The sequence below is a fragment of the Cyprinodon variegatus genome, unplaced genomic scaffold (assembly GCF_000732505.1).
Source record: "Cyprinodon variegatus isolate N-32 unplaced genomic scaffold, C_variegatus-1.0 Scaffold207, whole genome shotgun sequence".
In the NCBI taxonomy this organism is placed as follows: Eukaryota; Metazoa; Chordata; class Actinopteri; order Cyprinodontiformes; family Cyprinodontidae; genus Cyprinodon; species Cyprinodon variegatus.
In genome coordinates this window covers 147,824-169,014 of record NW_015150660.1, presented here as the reverse complement: position 1 = coordinate 169,014, position 21,191 = coordinate 147,824, and the positions used below count along the sequence as shown (strand labels likewise).

The window sequence follows — 21,191 nt, the reverse complement described above, 5'->3', positions numbered from 1 at the left end:
GGTAATTGGACCCCTATGGTCCGCGAGTGCATTGCAAGAGGTAAATGAATATATTTTATTTCTCAGGTAATAAAATAAAATAGGGCTAGGAGGTGTTCTACGTTGTGGGGACCCTATTAAAAAAATGATGAAATGAACCTCTTGATGACCCCTGTTTGGTAGAGTGGAAGACCTTTGAAGCTGTACGTCTGTTTGCTCTTCCATCACCCTTGGGTGTCCTGTCAAACCGCATTATGATCTCTTTGACATATCAGGCTGTTTTATCTTAAAAATCTGATCAAATCTGCTAGAAAACTACATGAAATAGCAAAGGCTCTTCTATTGGCAGAGGGGTTGTACAAAGTAATACAGTGATAATCGTCTCACTAGGGATTTGTGCCTCACTGAAAAAATATGGAATGTATAATGAAGATTTTTTTTTTTTTTATCAGAGTGAGATTTATGCTATTACAAAATAACAGATTAGATTTGAAATTTGTATATCTTTTTACAGATGTATGTCTTGGTTTTGGCATAAGACAGACAGAGCCATGTCTGTTTTTTATAAACTTGTCAACCCCCCACCTCTCGGCTTTAAGTCCAGTTCTGAGGCCTGTCTACTTTCTTCCACTCAACTAGAACCCTGAATTTTTCTCCTAAATTCTGCCAGACTGTCCAAACTGTTGCTCGACTTGCTGAACATGAGAAGTGACCTTTACCAGGTTGTCATCCAGGCGTAGAGAAAAGACCTGACAGCTTCAAAGAACCCCACCAGCCCCCCCATCTACCCCCCACCAACACTTCAGGTTTGTTGCAAACCCGGCTCTGGCACTGCGAGCTGACAGGCAAGAGAAGGTAACGTCTGCAGACCTGTCTATCAAGGCTGGGATTTCATCTTGTAGTTTGTGCTGCTTTTGACCTGTTCTTTACAGCTGTGCTCCTATCAGAAACTCTGCAGCTATCATTCTCCTCTGTGTATTCTGCTGTCTGCACACTCTGTGGGATTATCTACCAGTTTTCAACACAGCCTTTCTGTTCAAATAAAGAACATATATGCAGCTGAGGGACTCATCTCTTTACAAAGTAGAGATCTTTAATATTTTAGAATGCTAAAATTTGCAATGCAAACTACAGACATAATCAGTAATGATTTACAAAGCTGCTAAAGTGAATATGACAGAAAAAGGATTGAAGACAAAAAGGATAATTGCCATTGCGTTTCCCTGCACAGGGAAAACATTCATCTGGTTCGTTTGTTGTTAGTCAAGTTTAGCAGAATATTTTGGCTTTCGACCTTTATAACCTCCAATGTGGCTATACAGTGCATAAACACACCATATTCACTGATCCGCCAGGATTAAAGTATACATGCATGGGAGGATAATATTATTCCATCAGTTTATTTTGCAAAGGTTTTCTTTTTCTCATTGTTGAGCATGCATTCTCGCTCAGTAAAGAGAAAACAGGGTGTTTATACATGAGTCTGTAAGCTATGAGTTCCCTCAAGTGGAGAGCGCGGAGATGGTGGACCTCTGAGAGGAGATGCTGCAGATCTCCATGTTAGTGAAGGAGCTCCCTCCCTCGCTGCTGCAGTCGGGGACTGAGGAAGACGAGGATATGATGTTCTTCAGCCTGTGGAGGGAAATGATGAGCAGCGTCAGCAGGAACACCAGCAGCCCCAGGAAGAGCCACACGTACACATAGACGTTGCCCTGGCGACCTCCTGGGGGGGAGGCGCCTGCGGATGTGGAGGCAGACGTTGGGGAGAAACGGAGAAAAGTCCCGTTATCTATCGGAGCTCCTCCAGTCTTGTTGTTTTCTACCAGTAGGACATCCATTCCTGACATCCTGGCTGACGTTTTGACATGGAGGAAAAAAAGGGAGAAAAGGGTTTTATTACTAAGATCCAGAAACTCACAAAAGTTATAACATCAATTTATTAAACAACCTCAAGGATACTTCTTATGTCCAAAGGAGATGCCATATACCCCTTTTTTTTTTTTTTTTTTACTATGACAGACATTTGCTGACAAAGGAGCTATCCTCATCTAACCTCCGAATCAGTCTATTTATTTTGACAATAACTCTAGATTTCTCCTGCAATTCATATTTTGGAGCATGTATTTATATATATATTTATATAAAAACACTTATTTAAGCCACATGGATCAGGGTTAATATAATTATAACAATTATAACAACATAACTTTAATTTTGCACCCTAAAAATCTCCCCTATATGGGAGAAATCCCTCGGTTTAAAAAGCTGTTAGAAAAATTAAGAGTTTGTTGAAAAAACAGAAATCTGGTGAATGGAACATAGCAAATGTCTGAGGAAGCTCATTTTCTCTGTTTACATCAGCTTTTGACTATTTATTTTTTTGTTAAGCTGGCAAAAGGAAACTTTCGCGGTGTAACAGGAGGCTTGAAAAAGCTAAATGCAAGTTATTTCACTTAAATTACTTATATGTTTATATATTCTATGATACCCCCACTGCCCCACTACTCCTCAGGATTCAAAATGTAAGCTCACAGACCCACGCAGTTTAACTAAGGTAACACTAATAAGAAGGATGATAAAATATTGTTAATATGCAAAGTTTTAGAGTTTTTACATTTTAATCTTTACAAGATTTTTTTTTTTAATCTCTCGTTCCTTTAAAATGGCCAATATGCAGCACCATGACTTTAATCACACACCAACAAATATTACAGATTTTGCACAGGTTGCACTGACACAACATGAAAAGAAAAACATTTAAAAGGCACCATATAAAAACTATTATGAAATAGTCCATTCAATAATCTCAAGGAAATCTTTTTGTAAATGGTCAAAATGTATTTTATATCAGGTTTTTATGCTAAGTATGAAAATTAGTATGGGAGACAGAACTGTCAGTACAAGCAAAAATTAATATTTCTTAATTTTTAGGAAGAAGAAATCCTTATTCAGTTATGAACCAACCTTTCCTCATAGTCAAATGACCAGCAGGGGGAGCACTAGTCCTACCAAAGTCCTGTCAGACCTCTTGCCTCCAGCAGTGCTCATAAATGAAGGCATTATCTGATGAAATTAAAGCCTCATAATCAGCTTTCACAATGACAACTGAGCACAAACCTTCCTCCTCTGTGTATTAATACAGCTCATAATGTTGGATCACAAATCACTACTTGGAATGAGGAGAGGCTTGAGAAATGGAGAGAGTAATTTGTATTTGGTTCACGGTGCTCTTGTGTCTTGACTTGATCTATGACAGTGAGGAGAGAGTCACTTCAAAGGAGGGAATAAATGACCATGACAAGAATGAAAGCAAAAGGTCAGCACACACTTTTCATCAGTGGTGGTGTGTGCGCCTACTTTGTTCTTATCTGTCAGCTATGTCCTCCCTTTTCTTTTCTCTTTTTCTCTCCATTTCATTATTCATTTTTCAGCATGGCCCTTATTGCCATCATTCCTGGCCACTTGCTTCCTATTTAGGCGAAAGTGTTAAAATATATTTTTGCTCTGCAGAAGCCGTTTGAACTGCATTAACAGCATGTGTGGGCCTCCATTAATGGAGCAATTTCAATATTTATGTGCAGAATGGAAAGGTAGCAAATAGAAAAAAGCACTAAATGCATTTTAGAAAGGTTACCACTGTCTGATTGCTGGAGTTGTTACCAATTGTTATCATAAATCCTCATCTGAGTTGAGAGAGGCACCTTGAAAAAACGCATAATCAGAACTTTAGAACTCTGGGTAAGTAGGTAGGTAACTAATATTAGGTTCTGATTTATATGGAGCCCCAGAACTGACATAGGAGAAAAAAGAGATACATCATGCACATTTGTGGCCAGGAAATAGTAATTTGCTCCCAGGAAAAGATGTTTTGTTTCCACAAAATACTAATTTGTTGCTACAAAATACTAATTTGTTTGCATAAAATAATAATTTGTGGCCACAAAATGTAACTTCTTGGCAAAATACTAAAGCATAATCTCCCTACACACAGCACACTGTTTCAAAGGAACAAATGCATCTCACTAATGACAATTTTTTGAAACATCAAACTTCTCAGAATGTCTGTGTAGCTCATCCCCAGCCAGAAATAAAACTTGATCAGGCTATCTCTGTTCATCACATTTTGTTCCTTTGAGAAGGTTTGCTGTGTGTAGGAAGATTATGCTTGTCTAGCAACTCTAGATCCATCTCTGTGACCATGATATCTTGCAGACGCGCTATTGTTGTTTTGGAAAATAAACACTTCCGTCGGTGCCGCCGAAGTTCTCGTGACCATCTGCCAAAGTTCTGGCGAGTTCTCAAATAGGCTTCTCCTTGCACTTTGGTGGGAAACTGCTGTGCGTCCCTAGAAATTCCAAACCGACTGTGCAGAAACATACCAGCAAAACTGGATCGCAACCAGACCCAAGCGACATTTAATGTGTGCAGTTGCAGAAGAGGTTTAGCCTCACAGGAAGTGACATATTTTGGAATGTTATCCAATCAGGGCTATACTTTTTCGCTGCTTACCTCAATAGACCGAGGCTCAAAACTCAACAGCGATTTCTCATAGAGGCTAAAGGTAGCATCCTGCTGCTCCAGAGTGGAGGGGGAGATCTCTTCAATGCGAGCGGGCTCAACAGCTGATTGATGTGCATCATACTCATAAAATCATTACATATTTAATGCAGTTTAATGACTACATTTATGTGGTTTGACAATTCATATTTTACCAATAATTGTACGAAATTTACAGGGGAGGTTTAGCCTCCCTAATAGTCAATGAGAAATCACCGCTGGATTTTTTATGACCCAAAATAAAGTTGAGATTTGAATTAGCAGCATCCATGTGAGTTTTTAAGTGTAGGACATCCAGAAAACTAAAGGTTATCAAGACAAAACCACAGGAGTCTGGACGTCCTTCCTTTTCTGCTGAGCACACAACAGGTGGTGGAACAGGAGCTACTGCCTCAGATTTGCTGTAATCAGATCAAGTTTTAAAGAATGCCAAACTATCATCCGATCTGTCTATAAGATGATCTTATAGCCACATGTAGATGTGATAGTTAAAGCTGTTATAACTATTTTTACAGTCGGTTGCAATTGACACCTTCACATAAGCAGCATTGTTACATCAGACAAGTCCTGGACTGTATTAAATGTTCCCAAATAAAACATTTATTTTTTTCTAGTTGATGACATTATGTGACTATGAAATCTGAATTTAATGTAAGGCTAAAAAGAAGGAAGCTTTTACTAAATAGACACATTTATTTTTCATAGCAAAAAAGGAAAAAAAAACTTGTTTACACATTTGCATGTTTTAATGAGTGGGATGATGGAGCGGAGCTGAAACAATAAGGTAAGTATCTGTGACACAGCCTCCTCTTTCCAACCAAATGAGACTGCTGCTGGAACCTGTGTTTTAGACCAAAGGCGAGAAGAGGTGCAAAAAAAAAATATCCGACTGGGCCCTTTAAAATTAAACTTTGCATATGAAGAAATATCATCTATAATTGTCGGATTAAGAAGCCTTTTGATTGCATTTATAGAGGATTATGGAACTTTTTTGGGAGCCTTACCATCTTCATGCGGAAGAAAACTTGCTGAATCCCTCTGTCCCCAAACTGTTTTATTTCAGCTTTCTTTTTTTCAGTTCCTTTCATCTCTTTCTCTCTGGATTGCGTATTTGACAAGAACTCTACTCTCTTTAATTTGAAGCCCAAAGTAGCTTCAGGCCGGCGCACACTATAATGAGGATGGATGAGTTGGGGTGCCTTGTTTCTTTTTTCAATCAATTTCTATTGCCCAGACTCTTATTTTCTTTTTCAAATGCTCCCCATAGTCAAACTGGGCCAATCCTTATTTTGTTTCATCAGTTTCTTTTCCCTCCAGATTATTTTCATATTATTCACTGTCAATGTACAGACAAACAAAATTTTACATCTTCTTGTATTGGTTTTTCTATATTTTTAAAGTGTATCCCACATATTTCTTACCAAGAGGTCTTATTTCTGACATCTTTACACGGTTTTGACCTTTGCCCTTTGCCTTCTTTTCACACCCCTCCTTGCTGCTCTGTATGCACTGTGGTCCTACCTGATGTGTTGTTTTCAAATCAGTGGCGAAGCTTGTTTATTGTACGTTGAAGTGGCTGATAATTGTGCCTAATGATGCTTTTTGTATCCAGGCAACGACGTACGCACAGTTCTTTTTCCAGCTAATCTACTTTAAGAGGGCAAACGGCGCAGTCCCAGAGACTCTGAAGAGGTTAGACGTGTGTTCACATGCCTGCCTACGCATGGTAAATACCGCTGGTTTTAATTTCCCAAGAAAAAGCAGCACATGTAAGGTAGGGAAACACTTTAGATATTTTCGGGGTAAAAGTTTGTGAATCAAAATGTTTGTTCCCTTTCTGTATATCCCTTCCAAATGTATAAATAAAATCTGCTTCACAACCTGCTCTCTACTCCTGAAATTCAAGAAAAAAGTGGGTGCATGAGTGAAGATGAGAGATAAATTGCTCCTTAAAAAGGAACCTTGCATCAGACGGAGGATCAGTGTTTCACTGGAGTCTAAAAGACCAAGTCGTTATTCCCTCCTCTGGGAATATGCCGACTTTTCTTAAAGGTGTATGACCCTCAGAGGGCCATCTGGCTGTCATCTGTCTCCTTTGTCCTTCCAATAGCAGAACAGAAACTCTAAAGAATAGTGCATCCTAACAAGAAATTCACTAATGCGATTAATCATAGATTTCCAATCTTTGCTTTTAGGAAACCTGTGATGTCCCAGTAATTCCTAAAAGCAAGAATTTATAGCATTTCATATATATTTTACAGCTTTCCTGCAGTGTCTTATGGGGGTGATGGTAGTCTTTCTGCATATGGGAGATCATTTGCTGTAAAACAAGATTTTAATTTTACACAGAAAAGGAATGATTTAAGTTTTGCACTATAAGCTATAATTACATTTTCTATTAGCAGCTGGGACAACTGTCTTTGTTAGCCTGGGTTCAAACAGACTACATTCTGGGCTCTCTGTCATGCTACAGAGCAATGAGACCTGTGGGAGTTTCACATCCATTAGAATGGCTTCCATTAATAAAGGAGAGCAGAAAGCATAGATGACAGTCTATGTGGTACATACTGTCTGCTCCATGTCCGCCCCACAAACACAGAGGATGCATCTAGAATCTGTTCATGCATCCTGACAAACTTTGAGCCAGTTTCAAGTGTTGTCAGTTTAATTACCACTATGTGAAGATGGGAACCCCCCTGTATGATCAAGAAGTTGGTCAGATACCCTAGAAACCACAACAGTAAGTGTTTCTGGGTTTCAAATTTAAAACTGGAGCATCAAGTTGGGTTTGACGCAAGTTTAGGTTCAGTTTGATGCACAGGATAGTGATCAGTGGTCCGGATTCTTATTGAGATGGGGGGTGTTTTATTCCCCTGGAACACGTCAAAATATACTCAGTTTAATTACTCAAGGTCAGAGTTAACTTTTGGCCCAGAACTTTCCTTTATTTATTTCCAAATCTATGGAGTGGATTTTGTTTCATTAATCTTGTAAGCAAAGAACACTTTTTTGAAATCTGGAAAAAAAGGCAATCCAGAAATGAGACTTTGAAAACATTTTAATCAAAGTATGTTTTTGCTGGAACTTTGCTTTTTTCTCAGATATATTTGTTTTTACTTTTTTTTAAAAAGGGTATTTTATAATTTCAAATCTTATTTGCCTATACTTTTTTTTTTTTTTTTACTTTCTTTTTTTTTTTTTTTTTTTCTTTTTTCAGTTTTCACTTTTTTAGAATGAGTTTTATGAATTGCATTTTTTTTTTTTTTACATTTCTGGATTTTATTCTCTTTACTTATAGCCCAGTATAAACATGCTGTCTTGACACATTGAAAAAATACATAAAATACTGTTGCTAAAATTCATGCAGACCAATAGAAATGTGTCTTTTCTTCTCACTGCCCAGGAAAGCCTTGAAGTGAAGAGAATGTGATCTATAAAACTCAATTTTTCATGAGACCTAACCTGAAAAATATATTTATGAACAGATAAAATATTTTTTTATAAATATCTATATATAAAAAAGAAAGAAATAGTGAAATTAAATCTGAGATAACAGCAAAGTTATTTACAAAACCTATTGTGATTAAGAAGTTTTTCTTAGTTTTATTTCTGGATTACAATTAAAATTTCCACAAAAAAACAAACAAAAAAAAACATGTTCTTTGCTTGCAACCTAAATGGTAAGGCACAGATCTAACCATTTGGTGAGACTAATGTGTGCTTTTAAATTTCACACAATCTCACACTTTGCATTATAGATAAAATCTTTATATTTTTAAAATTGCCTTAAATGTTTTGTCTCATTTTCAGGATATAATTTACTTCAGCCTCTGAGAGCTGGTGTAAAACATTATTTGTTTTTGTTTTTTTACCTGAGGGATGCTTTTACAATATCCAGAAAAGTTTTTTTTTTTATTATTATTTTTATTTTAGATATATGGAGTAAAACTTATTGCTTTTTTCTATTAGCATTTGTCAACCATTGTAGTTGCCATGAAAGTCCAATTTCTTCACTATAGAATTAAATTGGTCTACCTTGTAGGTGTCATAAAAATGTAACACTCCTCTTTAACCTAACTGATCACAGGACTTCAACAGCCAGTGATGAGGGAGAGGCTGTGTTGCTCTGTGCTATATATATATATATATATATATATATCCATCCCTATATATACATTAAATCTGCATGGGATGGAAGAGGGCTCCTTTCTGTATTCAAAAGATTGGGGTTTGAAACAACAAAAATGCAAAGGAACCAAATGGTGAAAGAGTAAAATAACCAGCAGCCAATGTCTCTCTTCTAGCCTGAATACATAGCTAAGAAAGTGATGCAATGTCTTTTTAAAAGCACTTTAAAAAGCTCCTTGCTGTCACCATGACTGGTTCATTTATTGGAAAAAGGATTTCTCAGTGCCCAGTTGCAGTCTTTTCAAGCTTAAAATCTGACCATTCTGGTTACAACCTCATTCCTAGGGCAGCTCTAGTCTGGAATGATTAAAAAACTCTTAACATCTGTCTTTCTCCAAATATTGCCATATTTTACTAAAACCTGACAAGATGTATTATATCTAGACTCTTGACAAAAAATGTTTCTGGGGACTTCCTGATCTCTTTGACATTCAGACACTTTAACCACATTTAAAATAAAAAGAAACACGGATTAGATCCATTATGACCTGGAATTTAATTCCTTCTAGCTTTCTTATTTGTTATTTTTCTTTTTTGGTTTGTAAAAAGAACAATTTTTTGAAAGAAAAAAAGAAACCTCCCACTCATACACATTACTTTAAAAGGTGTGCTGAGAGACACTAAAAGAATATGTTTATCACATATAATTAACTGGTCCTTTTATCATTGCAATCCCATGAGAGCAAGTTGACACTCTGTGTGTGTATTACACAAAATTAAGCATTGCTTTCATTAGTAGTCTCACTTTAGTCCATTTCAAAATAATTCTACTAGCCAGACAAAACACACACACACAAAAAAATAACAAGCTAACACAAAAGAGAATAATACTTATTCCTCTAACTGTAAACCAACTTGTCATTCCTTTCAAATCTTTACAGGGTAATAAACTAGTAGGGCATCAAATAGTTTGGCCCATTCAAAATACAGGCAGATTTCGTAATTATTTTACAAAATACACAATTATGAAAAAGCTTACTACTTGATAAGATGCACTCCATACTAAAGCTCTGTTAGCCATGTAAAAAAAGTGTTTCTTTTTTTAAATATAAAGCCTGTTTAAATCCCATTCAGTTGACTTGTATTTCCATTGATGTAAAGGTAAATCCTTTACTGTCCCACGATGGGGAAATTCATTCTCTGCATTTAACCCATCCCCTTGGGGACCAGTGGGCTGCCACTGTTTCGCCCAGGGAGCAGTCTGGGTTTAATGGTCTTGCTCAGGGACCCAGAGTGGCAGTCTGTGAGAATAAGTGGGACTTGAAAACAAGCAGAATTTGACAACATTCTGAGGAGGTAATTCTGACACTTGAGAGACGTGTTTAAGCAGGGATTCACAGAAAGTTGGACTGTGGCTCTTAAGAATCCCCCTTATAGATGTTAACATTTTGTTTAATGTGATAAAAGATAAATAGAACAACCTAAAAATCCTGTACTTCGCCCACGCTCCGCTCTACAATGCTCTTTGAAATGTTGCCCATTGTCACCATTGTCAGAACTCTTTTATCTATATGGGTCTGGGTAACACTCATTTTAAACAGGCATAAAACCATTTATATTTAAAATATACAGGGATGCCGTTAGGATAAGATCATACGTCTTGTTTTCTAATCTCAGCAATTCCTTCTGGATATTTCTAAGGTGCTTTGGTGCTTCAGTCTTGGTAAATCTAAAGCTGTGATGTCAGTTCCAAATCCTTAAGAGCCACTGTCTAACTTTCTGTAAATCCCTGCTTAAACAATTCTGACTCGAGTGTCTGAATTACCTCCTCAAAATGTTTTCAAGTTCTGCAGACACCCAACAATGAACTCTTCATTTAATTCAGGTTGTCTGGAAAAGAGATGCAGCTGAAAGTCTAAAGATAATAGCTTTCATAGACTGGAGTTTGCAACCCCTGATCTGAAGTGTTCAGGCAGAATTATAATGTTCCACTCTTTTTAAAATGACCTTCATCCTTTTTTTTGTTTTGCTGCAACAATTTGTTCATCCTTAAATGTGACTGAGAAACTTATCTAATAGAGCAAATAGAAAAGGAAAACAGTCCTCCTGGTTAGCTCTTTTACCCTTTGTTTAGTGTCCTTTCAACTATAGCAAAAAGCCTTTTTTCTGTTTATTTTTGGTAATTTTTCTATATTCTGCTTGTCATGTCTAGATCTAGCAATGAGTTTTTCAACAGCAGGTTAAATGTAAATAAATATTTTACGATGTGGTTGTTAAGGTATTGTAAAGCTTTTTCCTCAACTAACACTGAAAGTAAAATGTGACCTTGTTTCTGTCATGATCTTGGCACTGATGACTGGACTATTGGTTTATTTCATTCACCTGCTTAGCTCCGCCCAGTTTTCATTATCACTCATCAGATCCACCTGTTCTAGTTCCTATTTAAAGAGCTTGATCCCAGCTAACAGTGGCAGATTATTCAAGCAGTAGGTGAGAGTTCTTTAGCGTAGCCAGTGTTGTTACTCTGATTGTCTGATCAGGATTAGTTTGCCTGCCCCAGTTCTGATCTTGTTGCCTTAGCGCTCTACGGACTCCTATTGGATTCTGCCTGCAAATGACCTTGGCTCTGTCTCCCGACCCCAGCTTTGATTTGACCTTCGGTACCTCTTCGGATCTCTTATCATTTGGCCTGGACTTCTGCTTCCTTATCGACACCGGCTTTGGATTCTCCTTCCAGATACTTCTGCTCTTCTTCATCTGGTGGCTTCTGCTTGTCGGTCTGCTCTGCAGGACCTTTTGCTTTGACTCCTGGAACTCTCTGGGCGGCTTCTGCTTCATGCCGTGGAAAATCATCCAACTGGATTCCATTCCTTCCTCTGGGCTTGGAATGAACTTAATAACCAGGTTAGTGACCCACATGCACGCTATCGTTCCCTGTCAGAGTTGCGTGGTCACTAACCCAAGTTTTTCTCTCTACAGTGATTCCAGCCATCTAGTCCTAGCTGACGAGACGCAGATTGCTGAGCAATTAATAAACGATTTTTATAAATCACTTCAGTCTGTCTGCCTGAATTCTGGGTCCAAGGTTCTGAATCCTGCAGTTTCTAGTTTTAAAATGAATACATTTCCAAAGGGCAGATATTTGTGCTCCTATCGGGCTCTCTTTATGATTTCTCTAAGTCTTGCACCCTTCTTTAAACTTTTTAAAACCACTGTGTCTTCAGTTTCTAAGGCCCTGCCAACAGCAGCTGAACCTCCTGAAGATGCTGCTGCTCGACTGAAAAACGACTGAATGCCATTCCTTTGGATCAAACTTCCCTGGGCTTTACTGCCTGTAACTTGAATTTCAATCCTTCTTAATTAAGCCATGAAAGACTATCTCTTTGCTTCCCTAGAAACGTGAACTTTTGTCAGTTTGGGTTGTCAGCATTCAGATTTTCATATTTCTTCTTAAATTAAATATCCCAACCTGCAGCCTATTAGTGGCTCCTTGCAGACATATTCCTGCTCTTCTCAAAAAAAAGAAAAAAAGTCTTTTGTCAGCTATTTAACTGTCAGCACAGTTTTCTTTGCTCTGTCTTTCCTTTAAACTAGCCTGTCTGCCTCTTAAAAGAATCTTCCAGGATTTCTGTAAATTCAAGCTTTAGTGCGTTTGGTCCCCTATCCAGCTGTATGTGTGGTGAACTTTGACTCTCGGAGCTCAAGCTTTTCCTTCATCTGCTCGATCTCCTCAAAAAGTCCTATTCATTGTTAGAGAAGCACATTCAGCCAAAACTCCTCCAGAGACTTTGTGCCGCATAGCTTCCTCTGTTCCACTTTCTCAATCTGTCTCCTGCATGCTTCTCATTTTTTTCTCCTCCATCTCTGTATAATCTTCAATGTCAATGTCCTATATGTATTCAGCTCAGGTTATCTTTAATATATCCTGAAAAACTGTAGATTATATGGTTTTGGAAAATAATTTTGATCGTTTTAAATAAACATAATAAAAAATTGTGATTCAGATAGAAACATTTTTCAAAAACCTCCATTTTGAACATTCTATTGACTTTTTCTGAATTTCTGGAATTCTTCCAGACAAAAAAAAATAATAAATGCTAGGAATAACATACTATACATTTAATGCCAGCAGGTTATTTTCTGACTTTATTGATCTAGGTTTTGATCTTTAAATATGGCAGTCTTACCACCACCATAGTGTCTCATATCAACCTTTTATTTCAGTCATGAAACAATTACCCTGTAAAAAATAACCATAGCATTGCCTTCCTTCTTAATAGCAATGAAGTACACACAATTTAGCACTATATTAGCAAGGTTGCTCCTCATATATGCCATGTAGGGACCACATTGATTGCATGATCAACACAGATGCTTAATCTCAAAGGCTCATTCTTCGCCTTTACTCATACTGCACCTTTTCAAATGAGAGGAATCCTAAGTGCTTTAAACCACATTAGGCCAATCTCCGACTGCTGGTGGTGAGCTGAACTGTAGTCACAGCTGACGTGGGGCACACTGACAGTAGCAAAACTGCAATGCCCAGGCATCACTGGGCCCTTAGACCACCATCAGTGCATTCAGTTCACTCCTCTCTTTACTTCCTGTTTTTCCTTTGTTTGTATTTTTGTCACTGTTGTATCTCTTGGGATCAATTATCCAGTTTCTAATTATTTTTATCACTTATGCTAGTTCTTTAAAGTACTTGTTTGGTTTAGTCATTTCCTTTAACCTTTTGCAGGTGATTCGTGCTTTAATTGTTACAGTAGTTACCATTTTGTAATCGTTCCCCTGCTCCTTGCTTTGTCATTGCTGCCTGAGCTTAAATGCCTCTGCTCAGTTGTTGTGTTACTTGTTCCTCCTCATATAATCTGTCCAATCATGTTCTGGGTTCGCTTTCTGCTGTCAGTTAGTTTACCTTTTCATTTAATAAAATCAGAGGTAAAGTATCTACATGTCCATGCCTTTGTTCTAACCTGTTTTTATTGTCATAATGCCCTTTTTGTTGGGGTTTTGTGACCTATTCCTTTCCTGTCTTCAGGTAGACTTGACTTCTGCATTGCAGTTGTTTTTCAGAGTTCACAGGTTTGCCCATATTTTAATGCTTTTACCCTCTCCTCACTAGCTCCTTGTGAGTCCCAGAATCAATTTTAACATTCTCCTGCTGACCTATAAATGCCATAATGGACTTTCACATCTCTGACCTACTTCCGGCTTATGTTCCTTCTCACGGGGCCAAGATCATTGGATTGGCTATTTTCCAATTTTCACAAAAAACAAGGATGAAGCTCAGAGGTGATCAGGCTTTTTCATTCATGGCTGCAAAATTCTGAAATATTCTCCTTTCCTAAACTAGACAGGCTTCTCCAGTTTTGTTTTTTATGCCTCTTACAGAAAAACATCTGTTTTCCCTAACATTCGACTCAGGGTGTGTTGTTGAGAGTAATGTATTACTCTGTGTTCTCCAATGACGTGGTCGTTTAAACGCGTTTTATTTTACTTTTAGCTCCCTATTTTTCAACTTTCAACTCATTTCTAACTGACATTTTGATGCAGAATGAACCCGAAAAGAACTTATATTTCAACCATAGTCATGAAACATTTAGTTTATGATTCAGTATTCTTTTCAAACCATTGTTTGGTAGCTTTATCATAAGACAAAATCCACTTAAAGCCACAGATTTGGAAGCCTAAAACATAATCTGATAATCAAGGTTAAATCTATAACCCACCTATTTTTTGCAACTTTAACCATGTTTTATAGTAGGACCCAAAAGGGTTTTATAACCCACCACATTTTAGAGTCTGTAGTTGTAAAGTATAAATAGTTTAATGTTACGCCTTAAAAATGTGCTTTAAACAATTTAGATAAGTCTACTACTTAAAGTAAATTCTGTACAAACCTTTCAATATGTTCCAAAATGACTTTGCAATAATCGCAAAACAACTTAGATTTATCACACCTTTATTCACTTGTTCTGTTTTCCCCCCCCACTAATTCCCATGTTATTATTTTATTTTTATCATTTAATTCAGGGACTCTGTGTGGAGCTCCCTGCTGTTTCTAATTAAGCTTCGAATATCTACAACACAAAGTAGCCTAGAGATAACTGTAACAATCCCTGTTTGTAGAGTTTGCAAATATTTACTGAAATACAAACTTCCCAGAGGGACCTATTCTCACCGTCTGATCAGTCCTGCTGTTAGATCTCTCACTCATGAATAATGCACAACATCTAGATGTGGCCAAATGTCACGGCATTTGGGCCGTTTTCTCTGACTGTATGCATGTCTGTTCTTGCTCTCTCATACTGTACTTGCATTATACAGCTGAAAAATAAAATTAAAGATAAGCCTACAACACAAATTTACGTATGTTCACACACCTATGAAAAATGTCCAAATTTTCATGTTGCAAATATGCAAGCTTTACTCAAATAGTAGATTCATCTGAAAAAGAAAAAGCAGGAGATAAAAGCAGCCTGAATTCCAACCATGTCAAGAATCCCATCTTCTGAGCCAGATCAACTAAAAACAGACCTCAAGCTTAACCTCATGAATTCCAAACGACTACTGCAGCCCCAAATACCACAGATAACCCATGCAGGGGTGGGGGATATCCAGGGATGATCAAAGTGTAAAGAAAAGTGATGCTTCAGTCAGCATCACAGGCTTAATACATTTTCTTTTTCTTGTTAAACAACAATTGGTTTCTCTCCCGCTTGGTTTGCCAATAAAGAACAATCATGGCTTATAGTTTGGAGAAAGAGATGATAGGATCCACAGACAATAGTCTTGGCGGTTATTCATTGCTTCTTTCTTTTTTTTTTTTCTTTTTTAACATGTGAATGACACAATCTCCCAGCAGCACACCTGAATGCACTCAGAGCCGCAGCAGGGGTCAGGCACTCTGTAAGCGTGGCTGTTATGTGATTCTCTCAGATATGCAGGGCATTAAAGTGTGTCGATTTCAAAAGGCGCAAATTGGGACGACGTTTCAAAGGACCTGCAAAATGCTTATGATAATTGACAGTGAGGTAAAATGAGCGGAGACCCACGCAGGCTGTCAGAAACTGTGATCCAATTGAATAGAAAATATTAGACTTGTTTTTTTTTTTTGTTTTGTTTTTTTGGTCAATGGCCAGCGAAGATAATGAGCTGTATTGCTTTGATGTGTGTGTGTTTTGTGTCATCCCCCTGGTAAAGCGTACTTTTACACCTTCCTCTCATATTCCTCTCTTAATTACCCCTTATGCTTCAGAGTGTAGCCTACTGTAGCTGCACCTTCAAGTTTGATACTGACACAGTATCTTTGAGCAGCCTGTTTACTCTCTGTTTATTACCATGCGCATGGTGAGTCATACAAGATTTTAAACACAAACTAAACCTTGTTTTGTTCTCATTACCCTGAGAGGACACTTCCATTTTTTCCTCCCCCCTCTAGGGATGCAATCACCCAACTCATCACCACTACCCCATTAAAAGCTTGTTCCTTTTGCCTAGGTTTGAGAATGAATGCCTCCATGAATATTTGCCCCACTCTTACATTAACCTTGTTAACTGGATGCAGCAACACAGTGCAGTGTTAAAATTTCCTGATTTTCTTTCCTCTTCTCTTTTATCCTCAAAGTACTGTTAGTTTTTTTTTGTAAAATCCCCTTTTGCATACCAATTTAGCTCCTTTCTTTGCTCATGTTGCCTTTCACTAAACTGTTTGCAAACTTCCCAATATAAACATCAACATTTTTTTCTCCACACATAAAAGAAAAATAGTTACATACCTCAATATATGCAGTTTTCTTCTCTTTGCTCACTTTGTGCAGAAATCCATCCCTTCTTCAGGCTTGCAGCAGGGTAAAGATCTCCTTCCCCTCAGATTTCCCCTGTTTCTTCCCGTCTCCCTCTCAGTCATTCAGTGCAGAAAGGTTTCCCAGCTGGAGTGGACGCTGACAGATGTGGGTCGTCTCTGTGAATGAGGATACACAAACAAATGGTCCTGCCTAACAGTGGCTGTAGTGATACTGCTTTTTTTCCCCTGGAGAAGTGCTGGAGAGGAAAGAAGAGGCAGCGTAGTGCTCATTCTACTCCCATCCCCTCTCTGTGACTCTCTTGTCTCCACCCTTCCCGCTCTCCTCTGCTTGCTCATCACCTTCACAATCTCACCAACAGTGAAATCTGGTGCCTGTGCTCGTTTCACCAAAGTAAGGACACTGCCTTTGCAGAAGTATTTTGATATTCATTCATGTGACAAAAAACTTTAATGATCCGTTTGAAGTCCTGCAAGTAAGATAGATTACTAAAATCTGAAAGTGTGTTGTGCATTTCTACTGTATATTTTTCTATAGTTGATCCAAGCAAAATTCTTTTGGATCATTAGCTCAGATTGACATTAAATGTAGTCATTAAGCATTAAAGACAATAACATACCCTCAATATGTAGGCATGTTTATCATTATAAAACAAGAACACAACAAAATAAGTTTGATTGAAGTTATATTGGGTTGTGTGCGTGTTCCCTTTGTTTTTCTGAGCAGTGTATAGTCATTTTGTAAAGCAGCTACAGTTATTCTTTCTAAAATGTTTAAGCTTTTCACTTGCCAATGCTTTTTATGTTAACCTTACAGTATTTTTTTTTTTATCTTATAGAGATATGTTTTTCTTCTCTGCTGTGCAGTTTAATGTTATTTTCTTTTTCTTTTTTATATTATTTAGTCTTTTGCATACCTGTAAGCTTTCTTTAACTTGCTTTAGCTATTTTCAGCTCTGAATTTCCCCATTGTGGTACAATCAAGCTGATTCTCTTCTCTCACTTTTATCACTTTTGGAGCAGATTCCCAGTTGGATTTAGATTTAGGTTTTTACTAAACCTCTCTAGCTTGTGATTATCCTTTAATCTAAACCATTCAATTTTAGTTCTGTCTGTGTGTTTTGAGTGACTGTTCTACTGAAAAGTGAAGGTTTGTCTGAGTTTTAAATTCAATTTTCTGCAGCCCCAGGATTGACCTGTATTTAGCTGCATTCATCTTCCTCTGAACAACTCTGATCAGCTTCACTGTCCACCTGAAGATGAGTTTCAGTGCATCCTGATACTGCTACTAGGTAGGTGTGTTCAGGTTTATGTGAAGTGTTCTATCACACACAGCTCTTCTGTCAGTGAGCCCCAGGGCAGCTGTGGCTACAATGTAGCTTTCCACCATTAGTGTGTAAGTGTGTGCGTTAATGGGTGAATGAATGTAGTGTAAAGCGCTTTGGTCAAGTCTCCTGACTTGAAAAAAGGCGCTATATAAGTACATGCCATTTACCATTTGAATGTAACTAAAAACATATATATGGTCACACAGATTTGTGGATTGTGAATCTGTAGATCTCTGCAGCTCCTCCAGAGTTACCCTTCGACCTCTCGTATAGTTAATCTATTTAACATTTTTAGAACCTGTCTGCCAGTTTAAAGGGTTGCAATTTTTTTATACTCTTTCCATATGTCTATGTATAACCCCAAGGCCCGCAGGCTGAATCTGGTCCATTACAGCAATTTATCCAGCTCTTAGGAGTCAAAATAGGTGAGCCATGTCATAAAATAGAGATGTATGTACTTTCAAAATGTACAAAGTGGGTAAAACTAATAAATAAAGGGGAATAATTATTATAACACCAGACAAGTGTATTCTTAGTAAATGATCAAACATGTTGTCTATGCAGCTGCAACCTCCCCTTTTAAAGATTGCATAAAGCTGAAGTGACCCAGAAAAAAAATATTTTGACACCCCTGTCTGTGTGATTAATTGAACAGAATTCTGTGAGACATTAAAAGCCTATTATATTTTCATAACCTAACCCTGCTATAAATTATCCACATCCTTCTCTCTGACTTGTCTGCTTTGCTCCTTGCTCTTCCTGATGCTGTTAGTTACTTATTTTTTCTTACAAGCCCCTAAAGCCCTCATTGATATTAAATCTACCAATTAGGTAACTTTTAAAAGTAGCCGGTTGCAGAGTAGAGGAACATAAATGCAAAAACATCACGTCACATTCCCAGAAACAAATCAAATTCAATTAAAACACATTTAAATGTTTTATATTAATGTAGCAAAAGGTGGAAAAAAGTGCTAAAGCACTGTAGATTGAAAAGGGCAAAAGAGCTCTTCAAATTTTACTTCAAAGTAAGATTATTGATCCGATGAAATATTCAGTAGATCAATATCTCAGGTTATATACCACAAATAGACTGGGCAGTTGGCCCTCTTGCTTAAACTCATGTTTATGCAAGTAATCTGCTCTTTGAGAACTGCGTCAATATACTGCATCAAAAGGTGACTGATACTCAGCTGCAAACGTAGCTCATTAAATGTCACTCGAACAAATATATGCCTCAAGAAGAAGAATCAGTGTCCAATAATTCTTATTTCCTGAGATTTTTCATCCCATTCAACTCTTGACTTTTCACTTTAACAATCGACAGCAAGCTGTCAGCTAACAATGTCAATTCTTTAAACAAATATTTTTATATGAGCTAAAAGTGCAATATGTCTTTTATGAATCTTTCACACTTTTTCCTCAGCTGTCCAAATAAAGATCATTCTATTCTTAACTGTGTCACTTATTGGGCAGGAAAAAAAACAGAATGACATTTCCCTCCCTCTCTACTAAGCTGTCAAGGTGTGCAGATTTATCAGGACAAGTTTTCAAAAGTATAACAGGGGTTCGATCCTCAAGCGAGTCTGGTGGCTGTCACAGTTTCTATGTGTGTTGCTTCCAGAAGCCAGTTCTCCTCATGCTCCAACCCAAACACCTGCTACAGTATAGAACTCCACAGACCTGACTGACATCCCCGTGATTCATTGTTGCTTGAAAACATCCATCAGAAAACTTGTTTTTATTTCCCTTATGACATTTCTTTGCACATGGAGCTTTTCTCCCTTCTAAGAAGGTGTTGATTTAAACTGTCCAGGCTGTTTCCTGCTCAGTCCTTGTAGTTTTTACCTTAGTGTATGTTTACATTTCTTAAAGCCCATCTCTGCTGCTCCTGCCAATTCGAGTCTTTTTTGTTATTCTAAGCTCAGCGCCAGGTGTGACACCTGGTGTTTTGACTCTTTCCTTTACTACTGTGGTACTTTGTGTTAAAGCTATTGTTGACATACATACATGTTGTGTTCTCTATGGCAATGTTGGTGTGTTTATTTAAAAGCATAATAACTTTACAGCTGAATAATTTGAACCAAATTTTTAAAACAATAATTTACATACCAAGTCTTTAAAATACAACACAAGTGTCTGAATTTAGTTTGTACTGTTTATATCCTGCTATTTCACAGCCAATGTAACTTAAAGATCCTTCACATTAAAAGCTGGGTCTACTTTGTTTCAAATTATACTTTGTTTTTGTTGAGTTTTTACGGCACTAGGGGCTCGATTTTTCGACAGTAGGCTGACAGGAAAGGAGGTATGAGGGGGAGAGACATGCAGCAAAGGACCACAAGTCGGATGCGAACCCGGGTCGGCCGTATACATATTTAACACATATTTGACACAATAAATACAATTTATATCGGTTCAATTCAGTCATTCTAACACACACTGTGATAATGATAAACATAATTCAATACAGTCTAATGCTGTTTAAGATGCCAAGATGTCAAAAGTATCAATTTAGTAAAGCCAAGGGAAATGCATCGAGGCATTGCCCTCTCAGCAATTCCTCAAACAAGAAGATAGCAACAGTGGGAATGAAAGATTCCCTTCCTTTCTCAGTCTACCCCACTTTTTAGCTCTGGAGATAAGAAATTTTTCCCCATTTAGACCTGCATGTAGAGAATTATTTGGTGGATTCACAAATATCGGCTCAGAAAGAGAACATAAACAAACACACAAATCTAAAAACCCAATCCAACCCTCCCAAGCTTCCCTAAACATTAACCTACTTAAACCAACAAGCTTGAAAATCAATTTGAAATATTCAAAAACAAACAAGAATTTAGCATTGCCTAAATAGAGACGAAACCTTCCACTAGAAATGTGTTTTCTTCTTGGTTGCTGGAATCCTGAACTTCATCATGTCTCCCTTGCTTATCAAGCAGAATGAAATTTGTAGTTCGGATTCTTTCAATGGGCTCTTCTAACAAGCAGATATGTAAAAACAGTTTAGATGTTTTCTATTTTTAGGGTTTATATTTATTAGGGAGAAATAGTTATTTTATATTGATTTTTGAAGTTAGCATGTAAAAAAATTGCAATTGTGTGTACATCTTAAATGCACTATACCTGAGTTTAAAATCATTCCCATATTAAGGGCTGGGTATACTCCCGCAGCAGTGTGTCGCAGTGAGCGTGTTGCAGATGTTTTTGATTTATGCCCAATATTGAAGCACTGTCTGCACTATGTTACTCCACGCCACAACGCAAGAGGGACAATCAGGAACTAGCTGTGGGTCTAGATACGGCCGAGGCGGTGAGGAAATGGGGGCAGACGATCTGCCGACCTCACACGCAGACGACCTGGTTTCTGAGTATAAATCAGCCTTTAGGGTGGA

At 37.6% G+C, this 21,191-nt stretch overlaps 1 protein-coding gene across 1 annotated transcript; it reads right to left on the bottom strand.

Annotated features, from left to right (window-relative positions):
• Window positions 1-775: 775 nt before the first annotated feature.
• Window positions 776-16,775, bottom strand: sertm1 (serine-rich and transmembrane domain containing 1). Its single transcript, XM_015380064.1, has 2 exons — window positions 16,446-16,775; window positions 776-1,831 (listed from the first exon to the last, which is right to left on the bottom strand). Exon 2 carries the CDS (start codon window positions 1,824-1,826, stop codon window positions 1,482-1,484), a length of 345 nt encoding a protein of 114 aa, XP_015235550.1. The 5' UTR covers window positions 1,827-1,831; window positions 16,446-16,775; the 3' UTR covers window positions 776-1,481.
• Window positions 16,776-21,191: the final 4,416 nt, after the last annotated feature.

Bases quoted from the DNA above. Each gene is read 5' to 3' on its own strand.
- sertm1 (XM_015380064.1), bottom strand. From the start codon at position 1,826: ATGTCAGGAATGGATGTCCTACTGGTAGAAAACAACAAGACTGGAGGA.